We start from the raw sequence: 24,907 nt of genomic DNA, 5'->3' as shown, positions 1-24,907 counted from the left end.
AGATTATTCACAGCAAACATTTCTTCATAACAGTGCTATACTATACGTTGCAGGGGAATAAAACAACATAAATCACGAGAGCGCATCGAGTATTCTGTCAGAACTTTGTTACAAGATCAACAAAGTTCTGACAGGCACTGCCGACGTTTTTAATTAACGTTGTTTTGCCTAGTACCCCAGTGGTTCTCAAAGTGGGGTCCAGGGACCCCCAGGGGCTACAGGGGGTCCCCAGCGAAATGTGTTAATACAGCATCACAATCATTTTAACCACTTTATCCATATTTTATACGTGGGCTATTAAAAAATATATTGTATATCTGCTATTTTTGAACATTTAAAAGAAATCTTGTTGTTTAGAAAATGTTGATTTTTTTACTAAAATGTTCTCTTCTGGGGGTCTTACTGGCACAAAACCTTTTCAGATGGGGGGCCGTGGCCAAATACATATCAATTTTGGGGTCCTTGACATGAAGAGGTTTGAGAACCACTGGCCTACCCTATCCGAACAAAGGTTGGGAAGTCGGTTGGAGTATGCTGCAGCCATAAGTCTACCTACTGTACGTCACCATCTCCTGTAAAAAAAAACTGACCTTCAGACTGGGAATGACAGAGTCATCCCTTGCATGCCTGTCAGCGGACGGGGAAAGTAATGGCATTGTGGGTAAACACAGTCACACAGTATTCACGTATTGGGAAAAGCAGCTGGGAATGAAGTGCATGTGATGGTTCTGATATATAAAAGCACCATGAATGATCCTCACAGCTGTGTGTGTGTGTGTGTGTGTGTGTGTGTGTGTGTGTGTGTGTGTGTGTGTGTGTGTGTGTGTGTGTGTGTGTGTGTGTGTGTGTGTGTGTGTGTGTGTGTGTGTATTGCTATACTTGTAGTAGAATTTGGACAATTAGGACAATATTTAGGTTGGGTTAGGATTAGGCATTTAGAGGTTAGGATTAGGGGTTGGGGTTAGAGTTATGCCAGATGTATGCGCTACGCAACTAAGTATATCTCAGGCTTTAGGATTAGGGTTAAACATGGCAACAACAAAAACACTACGGTGCCAATTTATAAAATTGGCACCGTAAAATGTTGATGTCCTTACTACAGTAGTATTGTGATACAACCATGTGTGTGTGTGTGTGTGTGTGTGTGTGTGTGTGTGTGTGTGTGTGTGTGTGTGTGTGTGTGTGTGTGTGTGTGCGTGTGCGTGCGTGCGTGCGCGTGCGTGCGTGACTCACGCAGCATGTTTTGTTGGATGTTCTCTGTGTGACAGGAAGTGTCAGACGTTCTTCTAAAGGCATTCTTCAGACGCAGTGCTCGTTCCGTCAGGCTGTCAACACGACACAGACAAGACAAGACCAGACGGAGTTAAACTGTCCTAAATCTGACCGCACCAGACATACAGACATATACGGGTGGAAAGAGGAACACAACATCCTGTTACTTGACTTTAACATTACTAGAGCCCAACCGATGGCAGATATTTGGGTCTGATACCAATCATCTAGACCACTGGTTATTAGGCTACCCATCTTTTGACCGATATTTTGTCCATTTTCTAATCAATTAGCAAAACTTAGATTTGACTTTAAGTTTCTATTTGAGAACATTTAACGTATATGCAAAATAATAAATAAAATATCTGTTTTGATAGATAAAGAATAAACTGAACTTTATTTAGTTTAACTTCTTTTAAACCATACAAGGTCATAACGTATCACATTGCTACGCCGACATGTTTTGAGATTGTAGATCTGGTAAAATGTTGGAAAACTTTAGACAATGTTTGGCTATCATGACATGCCCAAAATAGGGACGCTAGGATGAAAGTCATATCTGGACACATCGGTTGCATTATTGCCGAAGCCGATACCGATGTCTTCAAAAAAGTCAAATAATGGATGATATCGACCAGACCAGTACAGTATATGGGTCGGGCTGTACCTGTGTGTGCGCGATCCACTTTAGTTTGTCATCACATCCTGACAATAAACATTTTTCTGTGATGCGTTTCCAAAACTATATTATTGCAGTACTTACTACGTTTAGAATGTCCTCAGGTACACGAAAACTCTACTAAATGACAGATAACGAGAGCATTCAAAATTAATTACTTGCAGATATCTCTCCTGTGTTCCATAACTTATTTTACTACTTACTTTGTTGGGCTCTTTTAGCTTCAACTGTATTGTTGTTTCTGTTTGCTAACTTTGTACCTTTTTAACATTATTTTATTTGCTGTTTTTATCTGAAGCACTTTGGATGCATTTTATGTATGAAATATTCTATTCAAATAAAGTTATTATCATTATTATTATTATGGTGATTATTATAATTAAATTATTATTATTATTATTGTTGTTAATATCGTCTCTGTCGGGTGGAAACCTCATTATGTCCCCAAACAATTGCAAAAGTAGCAGAACTACAAGCTCAAAACGCGTCGCTTCGCACCAAGTTTCGAGCTTGCGGATCTGCTACTTTTGATGCTTTAGTGTGACGCTGTAGTATGATATAAAAATATATATATAAAAAAATATATATGGAGATAAGAGGTTTCTGCCCGACAGCAACGATATAATAAATTAAATTAAACCACAGCTGTGTATTATATGTGCTAGTTTGAGCCTGTAAGTCACCTTTTGCTGAGCACCACAGTTCCTGGGTCCTGAGAGCTGGCCTCCAGTTCCTGTACCTCATCCAGTAGTGTCTTCCACACGGCCCTCCTCACCCTGGTAGGAAGAGAGACAAAAAAAAAACAGTCAGCCACCTTGAGACGATAGCAGATCTAATAATTATAATAATACATATATTTATAACGCACTTTACATTTTTGCAAATCTCAAAGTGCTACAGGGTTTAAATTAAAAACATGGCGTAGAAACAGCAAAGGCAACCAAACAATTACATGGGACCCCACTAGGCTAAAGGGCCAAACTAGGTAAAATCAGGGCATAGACGTGGGTTACACCTCTACAGAAGATCTCTGCTCCTCCAGATTCATTCAAAGTGAGGGAGTATTTATGGGTCTTCAACGTTTTTCAGACCGAGGACCCCTTAGCTGAGAGAGAGATGAAGCAGGGACCCCCACTACATATTGTATAGAATAGTGTTAATGGGTTAATGTAAAAAGAAAAATCCTATCACAAAAAGATTTGGAGAACCCCCTGTGGAAACTCTGAGGACCGCTAGGGGTCCCGGACCCCCTGTTGAAGACCCCTGATTTAGAGTATTTGGACAACATTGAGTGTGTTCAGTGAGAGAGTATTTAGAGAGTATTCAGCTCACACAGAGAAGAGCACGTCCAGTAGCAGAGATGTGATGGGGATGAGGAGCAGAGTCATCCAGAACACGCCACAGGTGTACATGACCCCGGCCTGGAACACAAACCATACAAGAATACATTCATCTGACTTGATCATTACATTTTTGACATCGAAAAACCAGTACGAATAGTGAAATTGTACATTATTCTATTTGTTTAGTTTTTTAAGTTAAAAGTGAGCAAAGAAATGTGTTTATATGTGGCCACACAGAAACAGAGATTTTATAAACAGGATATTAAAAAGACGCACATAAATGGCAGTGTATGGATGTTATGTATACATTTGGCAGTATCTCATATGGTTGGTATGGATGGTGTGTATTTCAGTGGTTCTCAAAGTGGGGTCCGGGGACCCCCCAGGGGTTCTTGACGGGGGTTCCAGGGGGTCCCCAGGAAAATCTGCTAATACAGCATCACAATCATTTGAACCCCTTTATCCATATTTATACATTGACTACTAAAAAAAAGCAGATATACAAGCTTGTACATCTTCTCATCTTCTCTTCTGGGGGTCCCTGGGACAAAACATTTTCAGATGGGGGTCCGCGGCCAAATATATATCAATTTGGGGGGTCCTTGGCAAGAAAAAGAACTACTGATGTATTTGGTAGTATCTCATATGGATGGTATGGATGCTGTGTACAGTGTGTGTACTGTACCTCTCCAGGCATGTCAGGTGCAATAGGGACGGTCGGCCACAGGTTGGAGTAGAGCCAGAAGAAGAGCAGCCAGAGACCCACACTGCCCCACAGAGAGATGTGGCTGAACTGTGGACGCACGCACGCACGCACGCACGCACGCACGCACGCACGCACGCACGCACACACACACACACACACACACACACACACACACACACACACACACACACACACACACACACACACACACACACACACACACACACACACACACACACACACACACACACACACACACACACACACACACACACACACACACACACACACACACACACACACACACACACACACACTGTCGAGGCCCTTATCTTGGGCGCAGAACATTTTCAAATAGTTCAAATAGCCAATCTACAAGCTCACAATGAGTCGATGTAGGCTAGTTGAATTATTTTAAAATGTTTTTAAAAATAGCTAAAATGGCTAATACGTTTAGGGAAAAGGGGTAAGGCGGCGCCCAAGATAGGGCCCTGAATCTCAATGTGCTTTTACCCTGGTTAAAAAAATAATAATAATAAACACACATACTGTACCCAACCCACACACACACACAGATCATTTAAGTAACGCCGACAATGACTACTTGACCAGGCGGTCATCCTAACTCACCACAGTCCATGACGACATCTCCAGGCCAGCTTTCAGACACACAGTGACCACCACACACTGCAGGGAGGGAAAGAGTCACACCACATGAACCCGGGAGACACTATTTCAGGCAGGACATTATAGGCGGAAATGATCACGTCTAGGCCTACTGTATACTGTATGCTTAATTACGCCAGTGTCACGCATAGGTCTGTCTGTCACAATTATGACATTTTACTTGAAAATTAATTGTTAACCAAATAATTGCTTCTGTCGTTGAACATTGGAACATTATGAATACAAATTACATGTCTGTTTGGCTTTTAGGCTTCGCAACGCTTTTGAGCTTGTAGATCTGCTATTTCCACTATTTTAGAACATTTTTGAAAATATGAACATTTTTAACATGGAAATTATGACGATTATTTATAAAAAAAAAAAAAATATATATTTATATCATCTCAAATAATTGGTTAGGCCATTATGTAATAATTGTGACAAGCCTAGTCAAGCAGTGAAAATAGCTCATCTACAAGCTCGACTGTGACACTTTGCGAGCTTGTACTGTAGGTGGGCTATTTTCACAGAGCGACACTGCGTTATACTACAAAGTATAAATCAGGCTCAAGTGATTAAGTAATGAAACGTGCCTTGTTGATCAAAATGTGTCATGTTTAGGCTGAATGCATGCATTTAACCGTACCACAATTCCACAAAGCCTGCAAACATATTTACTTACTGTATAAACCATGTTCCCTAGCAGGAGGTAATCCGACGTCCTTCCATTCCATGACACTGTGTCTGCAACATAGAAATAATTATCTCAGTTCAGTTTGACCCAAACATGGTTTGTTCTGTATCAGGTGCTTTTACATAGACCATAATGCTACATGTGTAATGTTAAATTAAGAATAGACAGCAAAAATTAGTTCAAATCCGGTTTGAACGGGGCGGCAGTGGCTCAGGGGTAGAGTGGCCGGGTAGAGTGAACTGGAAACCGTAAGGTTCCCAGTTCGATCCCAAGCTGGGGGGCTCCCCCAGAGTTAGTGTCGAAGTGTCCTTGAGCAAGACCCCCTAATTGCTCCCGATGAGCAGGTTGGTGCCTTGCATGGTTTCCTCTGCCATCGGTGTGTGAATGTGTGTGTGAATGGGTGAATGTAATGCGCAATCTATGTAAAGCGCTTTGGATAAAAGAGCTATATAAATGCACCATTTACCATTTACCAAAGCCAAGAAAAGGTGACAAAAACTGTAAGCTTATTAGAGCAGTGTTTATCAACCCTGGCAAAGGGCCCAATTTTGGGCCGTGAGTACTGCTGAGGTGTGCCGCGCCGTTTGAAAAGGAAGGGCACAGGGTACATGCTTTGGCACTCAGTATTATTATTACAAGATGATGAGAGCTCCACCAGCAAAGAAGAGATGCACCCAGGGCCAGAAGACGCTAAATTCTAGGTGTGCCCTGGGATATTTTGGCTATGCCAGGTGTGCCTTGGCACCAAAAAGGTTGATAAACACTGTATTAGAGGGTGGCTACCCTGTCTCCCTCTCAGCTGTACTACTGTCTGTCTCTCCTACACTGTCTCCCTCTCAGCTGTCCTACGGTCTGTCTCTCCTACACTGTCTCCCTCTCAGTGGCCTACTGTCTGATTCTCCTACACTGTCTGTCTCTCTCTCTCTCTCCTACTGTCTGTTTAGGTAGAAATTATTCTATTATCATTGTTTAAATTACAGCCCAAGGAAGTTATGTTGATGGCGTGCAGAATCTGTTTACATTCCCAGAGTGCATGAAAACTGTGTTGTGATTGTTCAAAAAAAGATAAAAAATAAAGTACATACAACAAATGCTAGTCCAGCCCTACAGACACGTTCTGCCTTAGCTCATTACCAGGCTTCTCCTCGTGACGTGAGATGAGAAAAGCCTAGGAACGAGGTTAGCTTTGGGTAGCTATCATTCACAGAAATCCCTCCAGAGTGGAATATACATATATAAATACTATCTTTCAGATGTTGACGCATGGAAAACGGCTACAGCCTCAGAGATACTGGCAACAGACAGCTAAAAAGCTTCTTTTCCTGCACAATCAGGCACATGAACGATCTGACAAGAACAAAAACAAACCAGGGCAAAAGGAAACGCTAAAACATGAACAAAAACTTTGTCATCATGCACAGTCAGTAGATGTGAATTCACCGAGCTCATTGCAGAGGAAATGCTCACCACAGAGGAGTGGTGAGCATTTCCTGTGACATTTGCTCACAATGTGATATTTGCTCCATTACTGTATGTCTAACCTCATTAAAGCAGATAAGGAAAGGCTGACACGCACACGCACACACACATACACACACACACACACACACACACACACACACACACACACACACACACGCGATTGCATTCATAGGAAAAAGTGCCCTTTTTATGCCTACTTATTTTATCTCTTGCCGAACCACTATACCAGTAGTTCTCAACCTGTGGCTCGGGACCCCCACATGATTTTGGGGGGTCCCCAGATGACAGTGAAGTGACAATTTAAGGACTTTTAAGACCTTTTAAATACCTCAAAAAGGGGGGGGGGGAAAGAAAGGAAAGAAAAAAGACCATTACTGCATCAAAAGTAATCAACAAACTATACTATTAAAAGAAATGTCAAACATTGGCCAAATTGTCAGATAATATAATATAAGACAGAAAAAGTTAGAAAATAGATGATCTACAAGTTGCACGTAGCATGTACAGTAGATCGGCTAATTTCACAATATGTATCTGTGGAACTGAGTCAAACTAAATTGAATGCCTCAACTCCTACATTCCAAGTGCTTATCAGGGTGGGGGGTCCCCAGTTCAAATGCGATTATTTTGGGAGGTTGCGGCCTGAAAAGGTTGAGAAATAAGAACCACCATTATACAACCTGCTCTCATTCAATACAAACACTGTACTGTAGGTTAGATCATTCAGTTTTCCCCTCCCGATAAGTCTGGTTTAAGCAACAAACAAGGGAAATTACATCCTCAATTCATTCAAAAGTCTTCAGAGTATGATGGGTGTTGACACAAGGTACAACAATAACAAAAACTTGTCAGAACTCTCAAATAAGCTTCTAATGACACACAGCAGCAGAAGGAAACAGTCTAGATCTAGTATCAGCGTTTCTGAAACCTGTGGGTGTGAAGTGTGGTTTCAGAACATATGTCTGTATACATCTATCTCATGCACGTCACGCCCAAAAATGATACTTATTTGGTTTTGCTTTTAGCGTGTTAGCCCTCCTCTTTTGCGAGTTCTGTTCTCCAACAATTAATACAACAAATGTAGTTTGAAGATGAACAAGAATGAGTGAAGACGTAAACGTACACGTATACCATACCATACCAGACCTGACAAAGGTGAGATATGGCCGAAGAAAGAGGGAGCAGGACATGGAGGAGAGAGGAGAGAAGGAAGGCAGGGGAGAGTGGAAGGAGAAGACAGTAGATATCTATGTCAGTGCAAGCCACCTTGACCCTGACCCTGGGACACAGAAGGATGCTGTACAGAACACAGCACGAGAGCAGCGTGGAGGTAAAATAAGTGTTATTTATTGAGTCAAAAATGTATTCTAAATCCTAACAGTTTTTTGAAAAACATACAGTATGTTGCTTTGGTGCGCAAACCTTTTCATCCAGGGACCCCCAGAAGCAAAGATTTGAGTTAAAAATGTTTGCAGTATATGTACATTCAAAGATTTGCAAAAAATGTTCAAGATTTTTCAAAACTAGCAGATCTACAAGCTCATGGCGTAGCACGAAGTGACGCGCTATGAGCTTGTATAGCTGCTATTTTTGAATAGCCAACCAATGTGCTATAGCTAAAATCGGAAATGACACATAAGCTTTCACGATTTTAATGGGTTAATACATCTATAGATCTTACGGAAGAGTGGTGTCTGAATAAGTGTCTATACTCTAATTTAAAAAAAAAACTATTTCAAGGTGACATGAACTGTGAATGCTGCCAAAAAAAAAATCATATTTGCAGACAAACGTAATGCGAGTTTATAAAAAAAAAAAGCAACTAATACTGTATGTAATTGATATAGTGATGTTCAAATCACTTGACTTGTGCTGCAATTAATGTTTGCTTCATAATCATTTATCAATTTAAAAAAAAAAAAGTAATTAGTAAATTAGACAATATGAAGACAACAATTAGGATAGGATTTTACTTTGGAGTTACCTTTTTTGTACTTGTATAATTGTTCATTTGTTGCTCGTTTTTGTTTTGTTTGTTTTGTTTTTGTTTAAATTTACATTTTTGTGCAAGTACTGGTTGTATGCGCCGATCAAGAATGCTTTTTTAAGTTGAATAGTTGCTCCTTTAGCCCAATAATTATTATCCTCTGCTAGGAATTGTATTGTACTGTGATACAATACCATGTGCTAAGCAAAATTAAATTAAATAAAATTAAATGAAATAATGCTTCCACACCAAAGGGACAGTGGGATTTATTTTACTTAACCCATTAACTCTCTCAGTGCCAATGAAATAAAAAAATATGTTCATACTGTGCCAGCATTTTTTTTTATTTTTCAAAGTAAAGAAAAGTGCTTAGGAAGCGAGATACAGCCGTTTTCAGTTATAAGTTAAACAAGGAGTAAATGGAGCAGCAAATCTTCGGATCACGATATCTTGGGTTCTGAACATTCTTTAAAAAAATATATAATAATAATAATAATAATATATATTTTTAAACTCAGGATTTTTCGTTCTGGCACTGAGGGCATTCAGAAAAAACTCGGGATAACTTGTGGCTTGGCACTGAGAGTGTTAAAACCGGGAAAGCATCAGTGTCAATTTAGCTTTTAGTGTTGGCAATTCAAAAATAGCAGATCTACAAGCTGCTATTTTTTTAATTTTTTGAAAAAAAAAATAGTTTGAAAAATGTTGAATAATTTAGATTTTTTTCAACACAAATGTTCTCTTCTGGTGGTCCCTGGCACAAACATTTTCAGATGGGGGTCGGCGGCCAAATACATATAATTGTTGGCAAAAAAAAGTGTGAGAACAACTGATTTAGAAGACATTTGCAGAATCGGCCTCATAATGGGTTAAGGAATGTATTGTTGAATGACCAACCAATCAGAATAGAATTCAGCCATTGTTCACGTGAACACAAACCTCAACACAAAATAGAGGCTCTGTGTGTTTGTCATCTAAAATCTAAAATGACACAGATGCTTTCCTGGTTTTAATGGGTTAAGTTAAATAAATCCCACTGTGTGGAAGCATTATTTTATTTCATTTCATTTAATTTCATTCAATTTCGCTTAGCACATGGTATTGTATCACAGTACAATACAATTCCTGTCAGAGGATAATAATTAATGGGCTAAAGGAGCAACTATTTAACTTAAAAAAAAAGTATGCTTTGATCTGCGCATACAACCAGTACTTGCACAAAAATGCTAATTTTAAACAAAAAAAACAACAAAACAAAGTCAAGTGAGAAGAGCTGAAAGCATCACTGAGTGAGGCTACATGTGGGTAAATGTGTGTGTGTGTGTGTGTGTGTGTGTGTGTGTGTGTGTGTGTGTGTGTGTGTGTGTGTGTGTGTGTGTGTGGGTGTGTGTGTGTGTGTGTGTGTGTGTGTGTCTCATTTAGCAACGTGTCGATGTGTGTCCCTGAGCAAGACTCTTAACCCCAATAGCTCCCCGAGCCGTAGAATGGCCCTCACTGCTCCTAGTAGTTATAGGATGGGTAAATGCAGAGGACAAATTGCACGTATCTGCAAATATACAATGAAAAGAAAAAACACTCCAAAGAGTCGGGAATATTCTATTCTATTAATGTTATGCTCACTATTAGTTCAAATGTTGTCTTCCCTATTCATTCATTAGTAGTAGTAGTAGTAGTAGTAGTAGTAGTAGTAGTACTATGAAAGTGCCCTCTGGGTGAAAAGCCTCGTTCCCAGGCTTTTCTCATCTCACGAGGAGAAAAGCCTGGTAATGAGCTAAGGCAGAACGTGTCTGTCATTTCAATATGTGGGCAAGATTTTAACATGTCAAGTCAATGGTGCTGAAAACATGCATTACTTGTTATCTGACATAAAGCATCATAACTTGTTAAAAGGTGTACCGGTAACCTATTTTAAGCTTTAAACGCTCTGAAGTAACCTCATAGTTTCATCGTCTGTTTTTCAGGCTCTCATAAGTCAAAGAACAAGCTTTACAGAGCTGCTGCAATGTTTCTGGGGCTGCTGTGTCTTCTCCTATCGGTTGCCATCATTGTCCTGGTCATACACTGTGAGTATCACTCTATGAACCGTATCTTTACATGTTATATACCCGTTTCCCCCAAAACAGGATACTTTGTCTAACTGTCAAATGAAAATGTACTATCAGAACAAAGTTGTATAAGTTCATCAATTTGTTGATTCTCCTTTGTGCAGTTTCTGAATTGATTAAACAGAAAAACAACCTGTTCGAAGACCTAGAGTCCAGATATAACAACCTAACTAAAGAGCAAGATGAGTTGAAGAGGACTATTTGTGGTCAGTGAGACATCACAGTTTTTCTTCATTGTTATAACATGTTCATAATTTATTATTAATCTGAGCAAAATTAATTAAAGAAAAAACTGTTGCTAACTTTATGCTTTTGTTGTTAGAATTATCTGGATGGAAGACATTTGGCAGAGTTTGTTATTACATCTCTACTGAAAAGAAAACCTGGGATGCTAGCAGACAATACTGTAGAGACAATCAATCAGACCTGATGGTCATAAACCACAAAGAAAAACAGGTATGGTGTGTGTGTGTGTGTGTGTGTGTGTGTGTGTGTGTGTGTGTGTGTGTGTGTGTGTGTGTGTGTGTGTGTGTGTGTGTGTGTGTGTGTGTGTGTGTGTGTGTGTGTGTGTGTGTGTGTGTGTGTGCGCGTGTGTGCGTGCGTGCGTGCGTGCGTGCGTGTGTGTGTAAGCGCTCGTGTGCGTGTATGTGTCCTTATATGGTTGTGTGGTCAGTGTATGTTTGTATTTGTGTGTTGTAACCTAGCTATTGTAGTTTGTACTTCAGTAACCAGCAGCTTTTATTATGTTCAGGACTTGGTTATCAGCTTTAAAAAGATAGTGTGGCTGGGTTTGAAGAAGGAAGAAGCAAACTGGAAATGGGTAGATGGAACCACACTGACCACACCAACGTAAGACTTAACTTGCATTTTTTTCTTCTTCATTTCAACTAACGTTTTAATTACATTTGACATATTTCATCTTTACACATTTTTTTCTAAATGGTATTAAATATTATAATAAAATACAAACTACACTGTCACTAGACAATTATACCTGATGTCTATTTCAATATACAGTGGGTATGTATCTAATATCTAAAATATATTGTAATTTGAGGTCATGATTAAAAATACAGTTCATGTTGAAAACCCATCCTTGTAAAGATATTGTAATGACTTAAATGCTCCTACTTCTACAGGTACTGGGTCAAGGGTGAGCCTAATAACAAGAGCAAATGTGTCGCAGCGGTGTTAGTGGCTGATGGTTCTAGAAATCCAGGATGGTACGACAGACAGTGTCTAGAGAACAATCATTGGATCTGTGAAAGAGTTCTGTAGTGAAATCATCATTTCCACAACGTATTAGTTACCAGGTGTGTTGGTACAGCTACATGATGGCTGTGTTCACATGTGATAGTTTGTGTTTGCTTTGTCTGCCTTGTATTTTTCTACCCAGTATGCACTGTAGACGTTGCATTACAACTGATTTTGAACTGAAATGTTTTCATTATTTAGATCAAGGGGAGCCTATATGGTGTGACTGTGAATAATATGGATCTGATCTGATCCATTTTAAAACCATGTTCATAGAGTTCACGGGGCCATGATGTGGCCCACAATGTAATAATGTCCACAGTGACGTGATGTGGTTGTGGGTTGTGTGTTGGATGTATGCTACTTTGCTGTGGGTACTTCATTCAGTGCCAGACTTATTTTTGGTGTGTTTGCCCAGTGCCAGAGATTTTTCGATTTGTCTTACCTTTTCAAGTAGTCACAGAATATGTATCTCCAGTATGATCGATCCCCTGATGGTTGCTAATCACAGAGGGTTTCACTGTGCTTCCGCGAAAAGAAAAAAAAAGTGATTGCGACCTCAAACGTTTTTCAAAAGGTTTGAGCCTAAATCAAGCCTCAGATATACTCATTCCAACTAACTTCTCTCTGGCTTATAAAGCACTTTCACCTGCAATACCACATTGTCCTGTTTGGCACGGGGCTTTATTGAGCAAGTTTGTATGCATGTTATCTCCGGGTTTTGTGTGGAAAAAGTAAAAAAAAAAAAGAAAGAAAAAAAGAAGAAGAAAAATAAACTTTTTTGGTTGGAACTGAAAAACGGGAGAAATTGTTCCCTGACGTGACGTAGGCAGGGGGACCAAACCAGTTTGGCCTGTTTTTAGACCAATTTACAGAAAACCCCAGATTTGCTGTGAAAGCCTGAGTGTTCAAACTGGGGTATTTTTGAGGATAGAAGAGAGGTAGGGGAGACCAAAAACACACAAAAAAGAAGAAAAAGTTATAATTCATGGTGTAGTCCCTTTAAAGATCCCATGAAATCAAAATAAATGTTTAGGTTTGTTTATGACATACTTTATGTCTTGTAGCGCAATGATTCTCAAGGCGGGGTCCAGGGACCCCCAGGGGTCCTTGGAAGGGTTCCAGGGGGTTCCCAGCTAAAGAGGTTAACATAGCATCACAATCATTTTAACCACTTTATCTATTTATACGTTGGCTATTAAAAAAAGAAAGCAAATTTACAAGCTCACAGCGCGTCACTTTGTGCCGCGGTGCCAGCTTGTACACCTATTTTTCGAAAACATTTTGGAGAAATATCAAAAATGTTTGACACAAACATTTTTAACATAAATCTTCACTTCTGGGGGTCTCTGGCACAAAACATTTTCAGATGGGTGTCCGCGGCCAAATACATAGGGTCCTTGACTTGAAAAAGTTTAACTTGTTAGGGAGTCCACCTAAAGTGAGTCCAAGTCAAGACCAAGGCCAAGGCGAGACCAACTGAAGACCAAGTTATTTTCTGGGGATTGTTTTGAGACCTTATTTGATAGGTGTAGTGGAGAGAGAGTAGGGCAGTGACATGCAGCAAATGGTCAGGCCGGACAGGAATTTAATCCCGGCTCGCTTTCTCTGAAAATTGCAGATCGACAAGCTCACAACGCGTCGCAGCTTGGCTCACTGTGAGCTTGTCGATCCCCTCAATACAGATGCTGGGGTTTAAGCGGTTAAACCCATGTGGTACGCCTAAACACTCATCTATCCGGTCATCCCAGAATATTATTCATCCTAATCGAGCCCTTGACCATAACTGTGTTGATCTGACCTCATAATGAGGGGTCAATATTTATCTGCCAATATTTAAAAAGAAAAAAATTGAATTATTTATGTAAGAACGCACATACTGTACTGTAACGGAAAGCAATCTTTTGATCTGAAACATTGCAATTGTATTTGACTGACTTTGGAAAAGCTAAACACTGGGTATACTACTGATCTACTATTAGGCCAGGCCTACTGTATATATGAGATACAGTAGGCCTGGTCTACCACCTGGCCTTTACGTATATAGACCACAATATAAAGTTGGTTAAAAAGTTGGTTCCTTCCTTTTCTTTATGTAAAGCGACTTTGTGTACTTAGAAAAGCGCTGTATAAATCTGAGCTATTATTATTATTATTATGAACATTATAATGTGCATCCAATATATTAGGACTATGGACCGCATTTGGTTCCATTTGTAGGCTAGAGTCTCAGAGCTAAATTAGCACTCAGGACTTTACTGAGTGATCTGAAAACGTGTCAGTGAAAACCACATTCCCATCCACAATGCTGAGTGTACCGTGCTTGAAGGCCAGCAGGGGGAGCCAGAAGAGAATGATGGAGTGGAGCAGGCCGTTCAGACAGTGGGCCCCAAACACCTGCACAGAGGGAACACATGCATGGGTTTTAACCACATGAAGCCTAGCGTCCCTTTTCTGAGGGTGTGTCACGTCCCAACGTGACACATTGTGAGCTTGTAGATCTGCTATTTTCGGTGAAGAGATCTAGGTATAGATATAGGCTTTAAGTGGTTAATCAAACTAATCGATTTAATTATGTCATATTCTTTTGGTTAAAATAAGTGTTAAATAGCTATATCCTGATAATGATCATTGTTATAGAGTGTTTATTCAGTAACTGGGGCTCCCAGTCTCTCCAGCTCTTTAGTAAAAAGAAAATACATTTTCAGGCCTGGAATACCAATTTTATCCAATCAGGAGAGAGAACTCATACAGGATACAGGATAAACAGCTTAAGTGAAATTGGAAGTGAAATAAATGAGCAGACAAAATAGAAACTGGAACACTATCAAATTGAAGCTGATAAATTGGTACTCTCTCCTGAAACAAAAATGTATTTTCTAAAGAGCTGGGGAGACCCCTGTTACTGAACACTCTATATACAGTAGCAATGATTACTATCAGAATATAATACAGCTTTAACTCTTTCACAAAGAGCTGATATTTGTAATAATATTTATTTAGCACATTTCTTCTAAATTATCAATTATCTATGCAAGGCACCGTGTGGTATCATGTGGTGAATTATTGAGATCCAGTGTGTTGGTCTCAGATAGATGAACATGGTTGGAGTTTGTACCTTAGCGTTGAATCCCTGGGCGGTCTGAGAGGTCTTGTAGAGCTCAGGGTACTTCAACATGGTCTCCTTTTTACAGCAGCGCTCAAATATACCCAGCGCCAGAGGAGGCATGGCTGTGAACATCTGCCACACAAAACACACATATCAAATTGACATCTTTATTCAAGCCAACATGATGTTTGGGTTGTGTAGTTAGTTACCACCCTGAAGGAGGCAGCTTTGATGTCTGAAACCTTGTTTTTTTCTCTGATCCTCAATAAACCTTCAGGCACTTAAGCTACAAGTGTGCGGCTACTTTGTTATTTTCTGTGTAGTTACCTTGACATGATGTAACTCCTATTGGTGAGTAGTTGTCTTTTAGCACATTAGCACATAAACAAACAAAGATTTTGACAATATGTAACATTACAAAACCCAACACAGCTTCTTATTATTATCATAATAATAATTATTATTATTGTAAATATGTCAACCTTGGCTTGATTTTACTATTTCAATTAGGAAGGAGATTCAGACTGCACCCGTGGATCTGGATCTTCAGGAAAATAAAGACGTTGACATTCTTATTTAAATTAATTAAGGAATTAATGAATCAATGAATTAATATGCATGCAGTGTCAGATTGTGTAATGCTATAGACTTTCAGAATCATTTTTGTTTGCATTCATTTATGTCCTAAAAGAGTGACTTTGAGACCTGTGTCATTTTGCGAGTCATTTTGAGAACGAATCCAGAACAGTATCTGAAGATTTGACTCAAGACCATTTTACAATGAGTGCAAAGTCAGTAAGCACAGTTAAAGAGTGAATGTTTTTTTTTTAATAAAAGACTACTTACCACATTGTAGAGTCCGATACACCAGCGTTCAAACAAGATCTGTCCAGAGAAACCATTTACAATGGCAAACCAGATCTGCAAAACATAACAAAAATAGTTACCTTTGTTACTTTAAAACCAGACCTGTAAGGGTGAATTCCTATATTTGAATGTGCATGCATTTGAGAGAGCAAACACAAACCACTGGCTCCATGTCATGAACATAAATTACATTTTAGTTAACCTTTTGTGATGAATGGATAATTCACCAAGAAAAATAATTTTGATGTATTGTGTTCATAATTACACACAGTATGCCCAGGCCTGAGAAATGTACATTTATCCTCAACATGTGATGTCACAGGAGGATACATAGAACATACATGTACATAACGGGAGGATTCAAATTCAAAAGTATCAAATGTAGCATGGTATGTAGCAGATCTACAAGCGCAAAACGTTTCAAGCTTGTGGATCTGCTACTTTAAAGCTTTTGTGTGACGCTGTTGTATGATCAAGCGGGGTATTAATTTACGAAAAAACACACAAAGTTAAAATATGGAGATAATAGGTTTCTGTCCGACAGCAACAATATGACTAAATTGCTTGACTACAGTATATTATTTTGTGCACTGACCAGCTGTGATGATCTAACGTGAGCAGCTCTGATGACCACAGTAGTACTATGTTCTACTGTATATTGAAGCAGTACCTCTACGATGTACTGTGTACAGTACTATGTTCTGGTAGTACTGTGGTGGCTGAATTTATAGATTGCCAAATATATGTATTATTGTGTATTTGTCTGCCTTCCATTCGATCTCATTCAATGCTAGTCAGACACTTTTCACACCAATCAATGTAACTAATTCTAACTCGACGGCAGCTGTTCATCCTAACAGCTGATGCCCCCCCCACCGATGCTTAGTCCTACCCTCTGTCAGCATAATTTGTCTATAGTACATATGCCATCTATGGAAGACTTCTGTAACTATTGGTCTCGTCTTTAGCACATATCCTTGTAAGATTTTAGAATAGCATCTCTGGTAGATATTGTACTTTTACTCCGCTTTGAGTAATTTGAAAGGTTTAGTTACTAGTTACTTTGTAGATTTTGATTACTATTAGAAAACATGCATTAACCACTTTAGCCTTATATATATTTTGTCTATTTGAAAATAGTCAAGCTTACAACGGGTCACGATGCGACGCGTTGTGAGCTTGTAGATCTGCTATTTTCAAAAGATTTGTATACATATTGGACTTGTGAAATGGGACATTCTGCATAATGAGTACTTTTACTTTTGGTACTTTAAGTACATTTTGATGCCAATACTTTTGTACTTTAACTCAAGTAAATTTTGAACACCGGACTTTTACTTGTAACTAAGTATTTCTAGATTGTGGTATTGATACTATTACTTAAGTACTGACAGCACTTTTTCCACCACTGCCACAGAGACCTGGCTATACTGATTTGTAATGCTGTTACTCTAATCAAATATTCTTCAGTAAATTGTAAACCTTCACCCCGACTGGATATTAATATTTTCCATTATTGTAAGCACATTCAATGAATCAATACCATAATAACTCTTCTATGAATTTCTGCCATCACAGTACCTCTATGATGTAGAGCACTATGTTCTTGTAGAAGCAGTACAGGATGCACTTGGAGACGCGGTTGTAGTTCCATGCTCCATGCACCAGCAGCAGGTTCCGCAAATACTTGAACTGAAAGATCACAATCGATTCAAAACAGAGAAGTAGTAACACAACGGCTACAAAAAACAAAGACAGAACTAGATAAAACAAGTGGTGTCTGGTTTGAGGGCGGTAAATGTTTATCAGTAGCACATCTGATGGGTTTGCAGGTTTGGCACAAAGCAGCGGAGCTGCTACAGTACAAACTGCCGTTAACAGACTAAGAAGCTGGCACTAATGAAACTGGACAACACCCACGACCATTTTTTTAAATCTCAGGCCTTGTCCACACACAAACCACATATTTTGCAAAACGCACATTTTCCTCTATGTATGGGCCTCCCATCCACACCACAATCTAGTGCAGTGGTTCCCAAACTGAGGGTCCCCGAATTATTTTACACGTTTCTAAAGTTACAATTTAATGACTTTTAATACCAAATTGGCCAAATTGTCAAATATTACGTAAGAAAGAGGCAAACATTGTGAAAATAGCCGATCTACAACCTCACAACGCCTTTGTGTGAGCTTGTAGTTTGGCTATTTTCACAACATTTTTGGAACTGAGTGAAACTAAATGTAATGCCTACAATTCCAAGAGCTTGTCAGGGTGGGGGGGGGTCCCCAGTTCAAATATGATTATTTTGAGGGGGTCACGGCCTGAAAAGTTTGGGAACCCTTGATCTAACGCCGTTACCTGAGCGATGGAGTAGTCCGAGGAGTTGGCGGCCTGCAGGCCCTCTTGACCGGAGATGCCCACGCCCACGTGAGCCGTCTGGATCATGCTCACGTCGTTGGCACCGTCGCCGATGGCCAGCGTGATCACCTTCACCTGCTGCTTCACCAGCGCCACCACCTCAGACTTCTGCAGAGGAGACACCCTGCAGAGGACGGGAGGAGAATGTCACAGGGCCCGGTGGCGTGTCTAAGGGGTGTGGCCTGAGGTAGCACGGGCCACCCCTGGAATCTGACTTACCACCGTCACGATTATTTAAAACTTTTGCCTTGATTACAATTAATTGAAAGAAAATTAAAAAAGCCGATCTACAAGCTCACAACGTGTCGCAATGTGACGTGTTGTGAGCGTGTACATCGTCTATTTTCATCCCACTATTGTAAAATTAAGTATAAAACAGGGTTAAGTGGTTAATCAGGCTAATTGATTCAGTCGATTAGAAAACAAAATCTATTCTGATTTTTTAATGTTGATAAGAAAAATAATTGCATAAAAAAAACCTTGCTTATCAATTATTCGGTTATAAGTTGGTTATTGGTTCTAAATATTTTATATATTTTCGATTAATTGCCCAGCACTAGCTCACCCCCCCACCTACCTACCCACCCACCCACACTGCCCGACATAACGGGCCGTGCATGGACCATGGCCCCTTTCAACCTGTTTGTCCCACAGCGAGACTTGTGTGTACCTGCAGCAGATGACAGCCTTGCAGGAGAGGGCCAAGTCCACAAAGTGCTGTCTGGCCTCAGAGCTGAGGGCGTACTTCAGTGTCTGCCCGTCAATCACCAGGGCCAGCTCATTGTCCCTGTGGAGCCCCGACCCCAACAAGCTGCAGTTATGAGTCAGGGCCTCCCGCGTTGCCTGTGACACACACACAAACACACACAAACACACACACATGATAATTCAATTTATCTGAAAAAGTAATCAATAAAATAATGGGAAAGAAAAAAGAAAGATGCACTTATTTGCACAATTATTTGAGATAGTCACAATATTGTTTTGCCTAATCGTCGTAACACACAGAAACACAATTAAATAATTAATTGTAATTATTTGAGTGGCTATCAATTGCCAAGTAAAATGTCATAATAGTCACAGCCCTAGCCCTTATTGCTACGTACATCGACAGTATCTTCATGTATGACCAGCAGTCCCATGCTCTTCTTCAGCAGACTGCAGGAATAACCTGAGAATCAACCCAGGAACACAGAATAGCGTCAGTGGTCAGACAGTGGTTAGTGGTCAGTACAGGACACTCAAATGAAGGGGCTGGCGTTGATATGTGATATGTCATTATTTAAACCGTCTTCTGTTAAAAAGTTAAAGCTGTCAATTGTGACAGTAATGATTGCAATAATAGTGTTTTGTTCAGTAACATGGGTCTTCCCGTGTCTACAGCTCTTTCTTGCCAAAACAGAAAATACATTTTTCAGTTTGGGATACCAATTTAGTCCGATCAGGATATAGAACCCCACAAAGATAATGTATTAGCTTGTGCTCAAGTTTCAATGTCATCACTTCCAATTGGTTTATCCTGTATCCTTTGAGTTTCCTCTCCTGACTGGAGGAAATTGGTCCATGAAACTGGACCATTTTCCTGGTCCTCAAAAGAGAAATTCATGTTGTATGGCAAAGATTTCGGGGGTTAGGCTTACGATTAGGAAAAGATTCAGGTTGGGGTTAGCTTTAGGATTAGACATTTAGAGGTTGGTGCTGGAGTTATGCCTGATTAGTTGCACTCCTTATTTTCTACACCATGAATTTGAACCTTTCCTTCTTTTTTTGGGTGTTTTTGGTCTCCCCTGCCTCTCTGCTATCCCCAAAAATACCCCAGTTTGAGCACTCAGGCTTTCACAGCATAACTGGGGTTTTATGTAAATTGGTCTCAAAACAGGCCAAACTGATTTGGCCCCGAAAGTGACGTCACTAGCGGTACAATCCCTCCCGTTTTTCAGTTCCAACTTTAACAAAAAAACCTTTTCCACTCAGAACCAGGAGATAACATGCATACAAATTGGCAATTTCCAAATCAGGACAATGTGGTATTGCAGGTGAAAGTGCTTTATATGCCAGAGAGAAGTTAGTTGGAATGACTGTATCTGAGGCTTGATTTAGGCACAAACCTTTTGAAAAACATTTGAGGGACATAAAAAATATGATATTAAATATATATATATTTTTTTAATTCATGGAGTAGATCCTCTAAGGATTAGGGTAAAAAAATCACAAGTCCTAAAATGCTGATGTCCTCACAAGCATAGTAATACAGACATGTGCGTGTGTGAGTGCGTACGTGTGTGTCCTGACCTATATTGATGGCAGTCTCCTGCTTGTCCCCGGTGAGGATCCATATCTTGATGTGTGCTTTAAGCAAGGTGTCGATGGTCTCTGGGACCTGGTCCTGAAGTTTGTCCTCGATGGCCGTGGCCCCCAGCAGCTGTAAGTTCTGTGTGGGAAAAGAAAAAAGTATCACCTAAAGCCCGAGTTATACTTAGCTGCGTGCGGACGTCACACATACATACATGTTAATTTGGGGGTCCCTGGACATGTAAAACACTGTCGACAAATTAAGACAATCCTAATCCTGGTGGCTTTTTAGGAAACTCAATTGGTTGTTGTAAAGAACCCTTCTGCCACCTAGTGGTTCTTCTTTTAACTGCAGTGTGTTCTCTTCACATCAAACAGCAGGCGCTATTCAAGCAGTTGATAGCAATTTGACTTGCTGAAAAAAAAAACTGAAACAGGCTGCATAATGAGTTATTTTACTTTTGTTACTTTAAGTATATTTTGATGTCAATCCTTCTGTACTTAGACTTAAAGGAATAGTTCACCCACAAAATGACTTATTCTCTATCAATTATACACCCCATGAAGCCTTGAATTCAGGGAGATTCTTTTGTTTTTGTCACATTCCTAAGCCGGTGGAGTCTCCAGTAGAAGACTCAATAAGCAAAAATAAATATATAGATGTCTTACAGAAAAACAAGCCCAAAGTTGCCTAAGATAAGCAGACTTTACTTGGCAACACAGCTGACTGACCTTCTCGATGAGCTCGTAGCTGTCCTCCATCTTCAGAGCCCGGTCGCTGAGCGAGGTGGCTGCTCTCTGATACACCTCACACCATTCTGAGTAGCTCTCCTCTGAGACGTCGGCCACAGCGTAGCACAATGTCCTCAGGCCTGGAAGACAGAGACACAGAGAAGGAGAATGTGAGGCCTGCAAAAGTGTAAAACGTTGCTGTCGGGCCAAAACCTCTTATCTCCATATTTTAACTTTTCGTATTTTTTTCACACAAAAGCATTCAAAGTAACAGATCCGCAAGTTCGTTTTGAGCTTGTAGATCTGCTACTTTTGCTGCTTTTGAATTTGAATCCTGAAAAGTAACAGTTTTGGACCTGAGGTTTCAGAAAGGAGAAAAAAAAGCAGACGAAAACCATATTGCTTGCATCATAAATGTACATAACTAACTGGGGTCAAAATGTTATCGTCGTTCTGGGGCATGAACCTTGTATTTGATATTTTTTCCCTCCAAAAATAATGCCCTATTTTATAATTCGTCATAATAGTGTCATGCAAAGTTAGCAAAAATAGCCAATCTACATCATCGCTATTTGTGACTGAACATTTTGAAAACTTTTGAAAAATGTTTCCTATACATGATATGCCCACAATAGGGATGCCAGGTTGAAAGTGGTTAAGTGTGTCTGTGGGTATACATCTTTCAACCAATGAAAAGTATACTACAGCTGGTGACTAAATAACTACAATAGATCAATTGGATCACAGGTTATTTTTTCCCCATTTCCATTGTCCGACAGTGACAATATGAAATGCAAAAGGAGGAACAAGTCTTGATGAGTGCTAAATATAATGTATCTGTAGAAGCTGACAGCTTCCTGTTATACTGGGTTATTCTAATAATTGGGGAACTTGTGTGGATGCCAGCGTGGTCACTAACTGAAAAAGGGTATGTGACGTGTGTGACAGCGTAATACGTGGTAACTGACTGAAAGCTGTGTGTGTGACATGTTTACCTTCAGTGGCAAACTGCTCCAGGTGGACAAGCGTCACGTCACTGTACTTGGAGCTGGCTGCAAGTCTCTCGTAGATCACGGAGTCCTTACACACACACACACATTACATGAGATTTATAGATAGATGATCTCAGCGAAATTCCCCTTTAAACACCTAAACCCTAGCGTTCCTATTCTGGGGTGAACATTCGGCATTGCAACCAACTGTGAGCTTGTAGATCCGGTATTTTCAGTGAAGAGATTTGGTGTATAGCAAAAAAAAGTAGGGGGCCTACTATAGACCCCTGGGGGACGCCGGTCCGCGTAAGTATACAGGGTTTAAGTGGTTAACCTGAAACTCTATTCTAGACATGCAGGACCTCTATCATTGTCCATCAGGAATTGGTGGCCATTGGAACCGTTTGTCTCGTCTTAGAGTTTTGAGTTGTTTATTGAGCTTATCTTGCCGTTCGTAGCTCTACAGTGGAGTCAGTAGACCAAGTACAGAGCCAAAGGTCAAGTTATGTCTGAAAATTAATTAATTAATATGAATCCAACACTGATGCAAGTCTATGAAGCCATCAATGAAATCTTTGAAAAAGTTTAATATGCAAGTGCAACATAATTGTATACAATATGTAGTGGGGGTCCCCGTTTCATCTCTCTTTCAGCTAAGGGGTCCTTGGCCTGAAAAACGTTGAAGACCCCTGGTCTACAGTATGTGATATTAATTCTGCCACGTGAAGCTAAAGACAAATTCCCATGTGTGAACAGTAAAATGTTTCTTCTTCAAGGATCATCAAGACTCCAGAAGAATGAGTTTGTAGTACTTACTGCTCCTTTGCAGTAGAGTCGAATTCTCCCGGATGGAGTTCGCATTATCACTGACATCCTTTTCCTGGCACTATGACAACGGGATAAGAGGACTCACAGAATTATATTTACAGATATGTATTAAACAGTTAAAACAGGTGCAAGACAGTCAAACAGATAAGTGTAACAGAACATGCAACGAAGTAGGGAAAATACAATAAAAAGCTCTAGATTCAAAACAGACACTGAATACATACTGACAACCAGAAATTATTATTGTCATTATTATTATCATTATTAATAAATGTGTTACCTTGTAAACTCAAGAACATTCAGCAACTCAAACCTCTGCTCCACTCCAAACTGTAAAAAAAAAAAAAAAAAAAGGAAAGTCAGCAGATTGATACACTTTGAAGCTGTGAAGTTCTGAGCATGTTGAACCAAACCTTTACAAATAATTCTGCAAAATCGGCTTCGGTTGAGTCAATTGAACTCAAACCCAGTGCGGCATTATCTTTCAATAAAAAATGTCAACTTCCTGTTTATTTTACCAGAACCACAGATAAAGTCTGGGTCTTCTTTCTTATCCAGAAAGCGATGAAAACTGACTAAAACTAAATAAATAAAAACTAGCCTTTTTTGTTTCATCAACAAAAAATAACTACCGGTAGACTAAAATGTCTGGGAGGGACTCCCAGACATTGTCGTGCTCCGAAAATAGGCGATCTACAAGCTCACAACGCGCCGTAGTGAGCTTGTAGATCTGATATTTTTGGCATGTAGAATAAATCAGACATTACAACACCATCACAGCCTGCCAAAATACTTTTTAATTTAGTCGACTAAATCAACTGTAGAGGTAGTCGACTAAAATCTTACGATAATTAGTGAACTAAAACTAAAACATTTCAGGTGACAAAAATATGACTAAAACTAAGTCAAGATTTGTAGTAAAAAAATAAACACTGCAACTTACAGCCTGGATGATAACAGAGTCTGGGGTTCGACCAGCGAATACAAAACCCAGGCTGCTTGCAGCTCTCACCAGAGCTCCTTCATCTGGGACACAATACACAATACAGTCAGTCTGGCCCTGTTGTTAAATGACATCGCTGTTGGGCAGATCATTTGCACCACCATATTTGATCTTTTTGTGTTTTTTTCCCCCATAAATTAATGCCCTATGTTTTATACTTCTACGTCACACAGAAGTAGCAGAAATAGCAGATTCAAGTTAACGATTAATTGTCATACAATTAATTGTGATTAACGATTTAATTGTGTTTTTGGCATTGAACATTGGATTACATGAAGAAACAAAACTGTTTGCCTTTCAGGCTTCGTAAACACAAATTGCAGATGTGACAAATCACTTAAATAAACAAAGAAATGATTGACATATTTCATAATTTTATACTTTTAAAAAAAATAGCTGATCTACAAGCTTACAATGCGTGATTTTGTGACACGTTGTAAGCTCGTAGATCAGCCATTTCTGCTTTTTTAATATTTG

General features: G+C 39.6%; 2 protein-coding genes across 5 annotated transcripts in view; one reads left to right on the top strand and one right to left on the bottom strand.

Annotated features, from left to right (window-relative positions):
• Positions 1 to 13,156, top strand: part of LOC311035575 (C-type lectin domain family 4 member A-like) — a 41,140-nt gene extending 27,984 nt beyond the window's left edge. Inside the window, exons 2-7 of one of the 2 annotated variants that reach the window (XM_084043851.1) lie at positions 7,998 to 8,172; positions 10,791 to 10,892; positions 11,039 to 11,140; positions 11,257 to 11,390; positions 11,686 to 11,783; positions 12,074 to 13,156. In XM_084043851.1, the coding sequence (XP_083899977.1) occupies positions 7,998 to 8,172; positions 10,791 to 10,892; positions 11,039 to 11,140; positions 11,257 to 11,390; positions 11,686 to 11,783; positions 12,074 to 12,212 (750 nt within the window). In that variant the 3' untranslated portion in view covers positions 12,213 to 13,156. Of the gene's footprint in view, positions 1 to 7,860; positions 8,173 to 10,790; positions 10,893 to 11,038; positions 11,141 to 11,256; positions 11,391 to 11,685; positions 11,784 to 12,073 lie in introns of those variants that run through there. The other variant, XM_084043850.1, reaches the window with a different exon arrangement.
• Positions 1 to 24,907, bottom strand: part of LOC311035573 (phospholipid-transporting ATPase IA-like) — a 212,174-nt gene that overhangs the window by 166,972 nt on the left and 20,295 nt on the right. For all 3 annotated transcript variants that reach the window (XR_014599748.1, XR_014599749.1, XM_084043847.1), the window contains exons 16-34: positions 24,371 to 24,453; positions 23,708 to 23,757; positions 23,416 to 23,485; positions 22,603 to 22,687; positions 21,608 to 21,747; positions 20,876 to 21,014; positions 19,690 to 19,754; positions 19,254 to 19,426; positions 18,524 to 18,707; positions 17,746 to 17,856; positions 16,144 to 16,218; positions 15,307 to 15,429; positions 14,507 to 14,585; positions 5,349 to 5,410; positions 4,631 to 4,687; positions 3,980 to 4,087; positions 3,284 to 3,372; positions 2,635 to 2,727; positions 1,234 to 1,325 (exon numbers count right to left, since the gene is read on the bottom strand). Coding sequence is in view for 1 of the 3 variants with exons in the window: in XM_084043847.1 (XP_083899973.1) it covers positions 1,234 to 1,325; positions 2,635 to 2,727; positions 3,284 to 3,372; positions 3,980 to 4,087; positions 4,631 to 4,687; positions 5,349 to 5,410; positions 14,507 to 14,585; positions 15,307 to 15,429; positions 16,144 to 16,218; positions 17,746 to 17,856; positions 18,524 to 18,707; positions 19,254 to 19,426; positions 19,690 to 19,754; positions 20,876 to 21,014; positions 21,608 to 21,747; positions 22,603 to 22,687; positions 23,416 to 23,485; positions 23,708 to 23,757; positions 24,371 to 24,453 (1,878 nt within the window). In the remaining 2 variants the exon portion in view is untranslated. The remainder of the gene's footprint in view (positions 1 to 1,233; positions 1,326 to 2,634; positions 2,728 to 3,283; positions 3,373 to 3,979; positions 4,088 to 4,630; positions 4,688 to 5,348; positions 5,411 to 14,506; positions 14,586 to 15,306; positions 15,430 to 16,143; positions 16,219 to 17,745; positions 17,857 to 18,523; positions 18,708 to 19,253; positions 19,427 to 19,689; positions 19,755 to 20,875; positions 21,015 to 21,607; positions 21,748 to 22,602; positions 22,688 to 23,415; positions 23,486 to 23,707; positions 23,758 to 24,370; positions 24,454 to 24,907) is intronic.

The sequence above is a fragment of the Gymnoscopelus microlampas genome (genome assembly GCF_963454915.1).
Source record: "Gymnoscopelus microlampas genome assembly, chromosome: 20".
In the NCBI taxonomy this organism is placed as follows: domain Eukaryota; kingdom Metazoa; phylum Chordata; class Actinopteri; order Myctophiformes; family Myctophidae; genus Gymnoscopelus; species Gymnoscopelus microlampas.
Note: the sequence above shows the minus strand (reverse complement) of the source record. Positions and strands in the feature narration are given on the sequence as shown.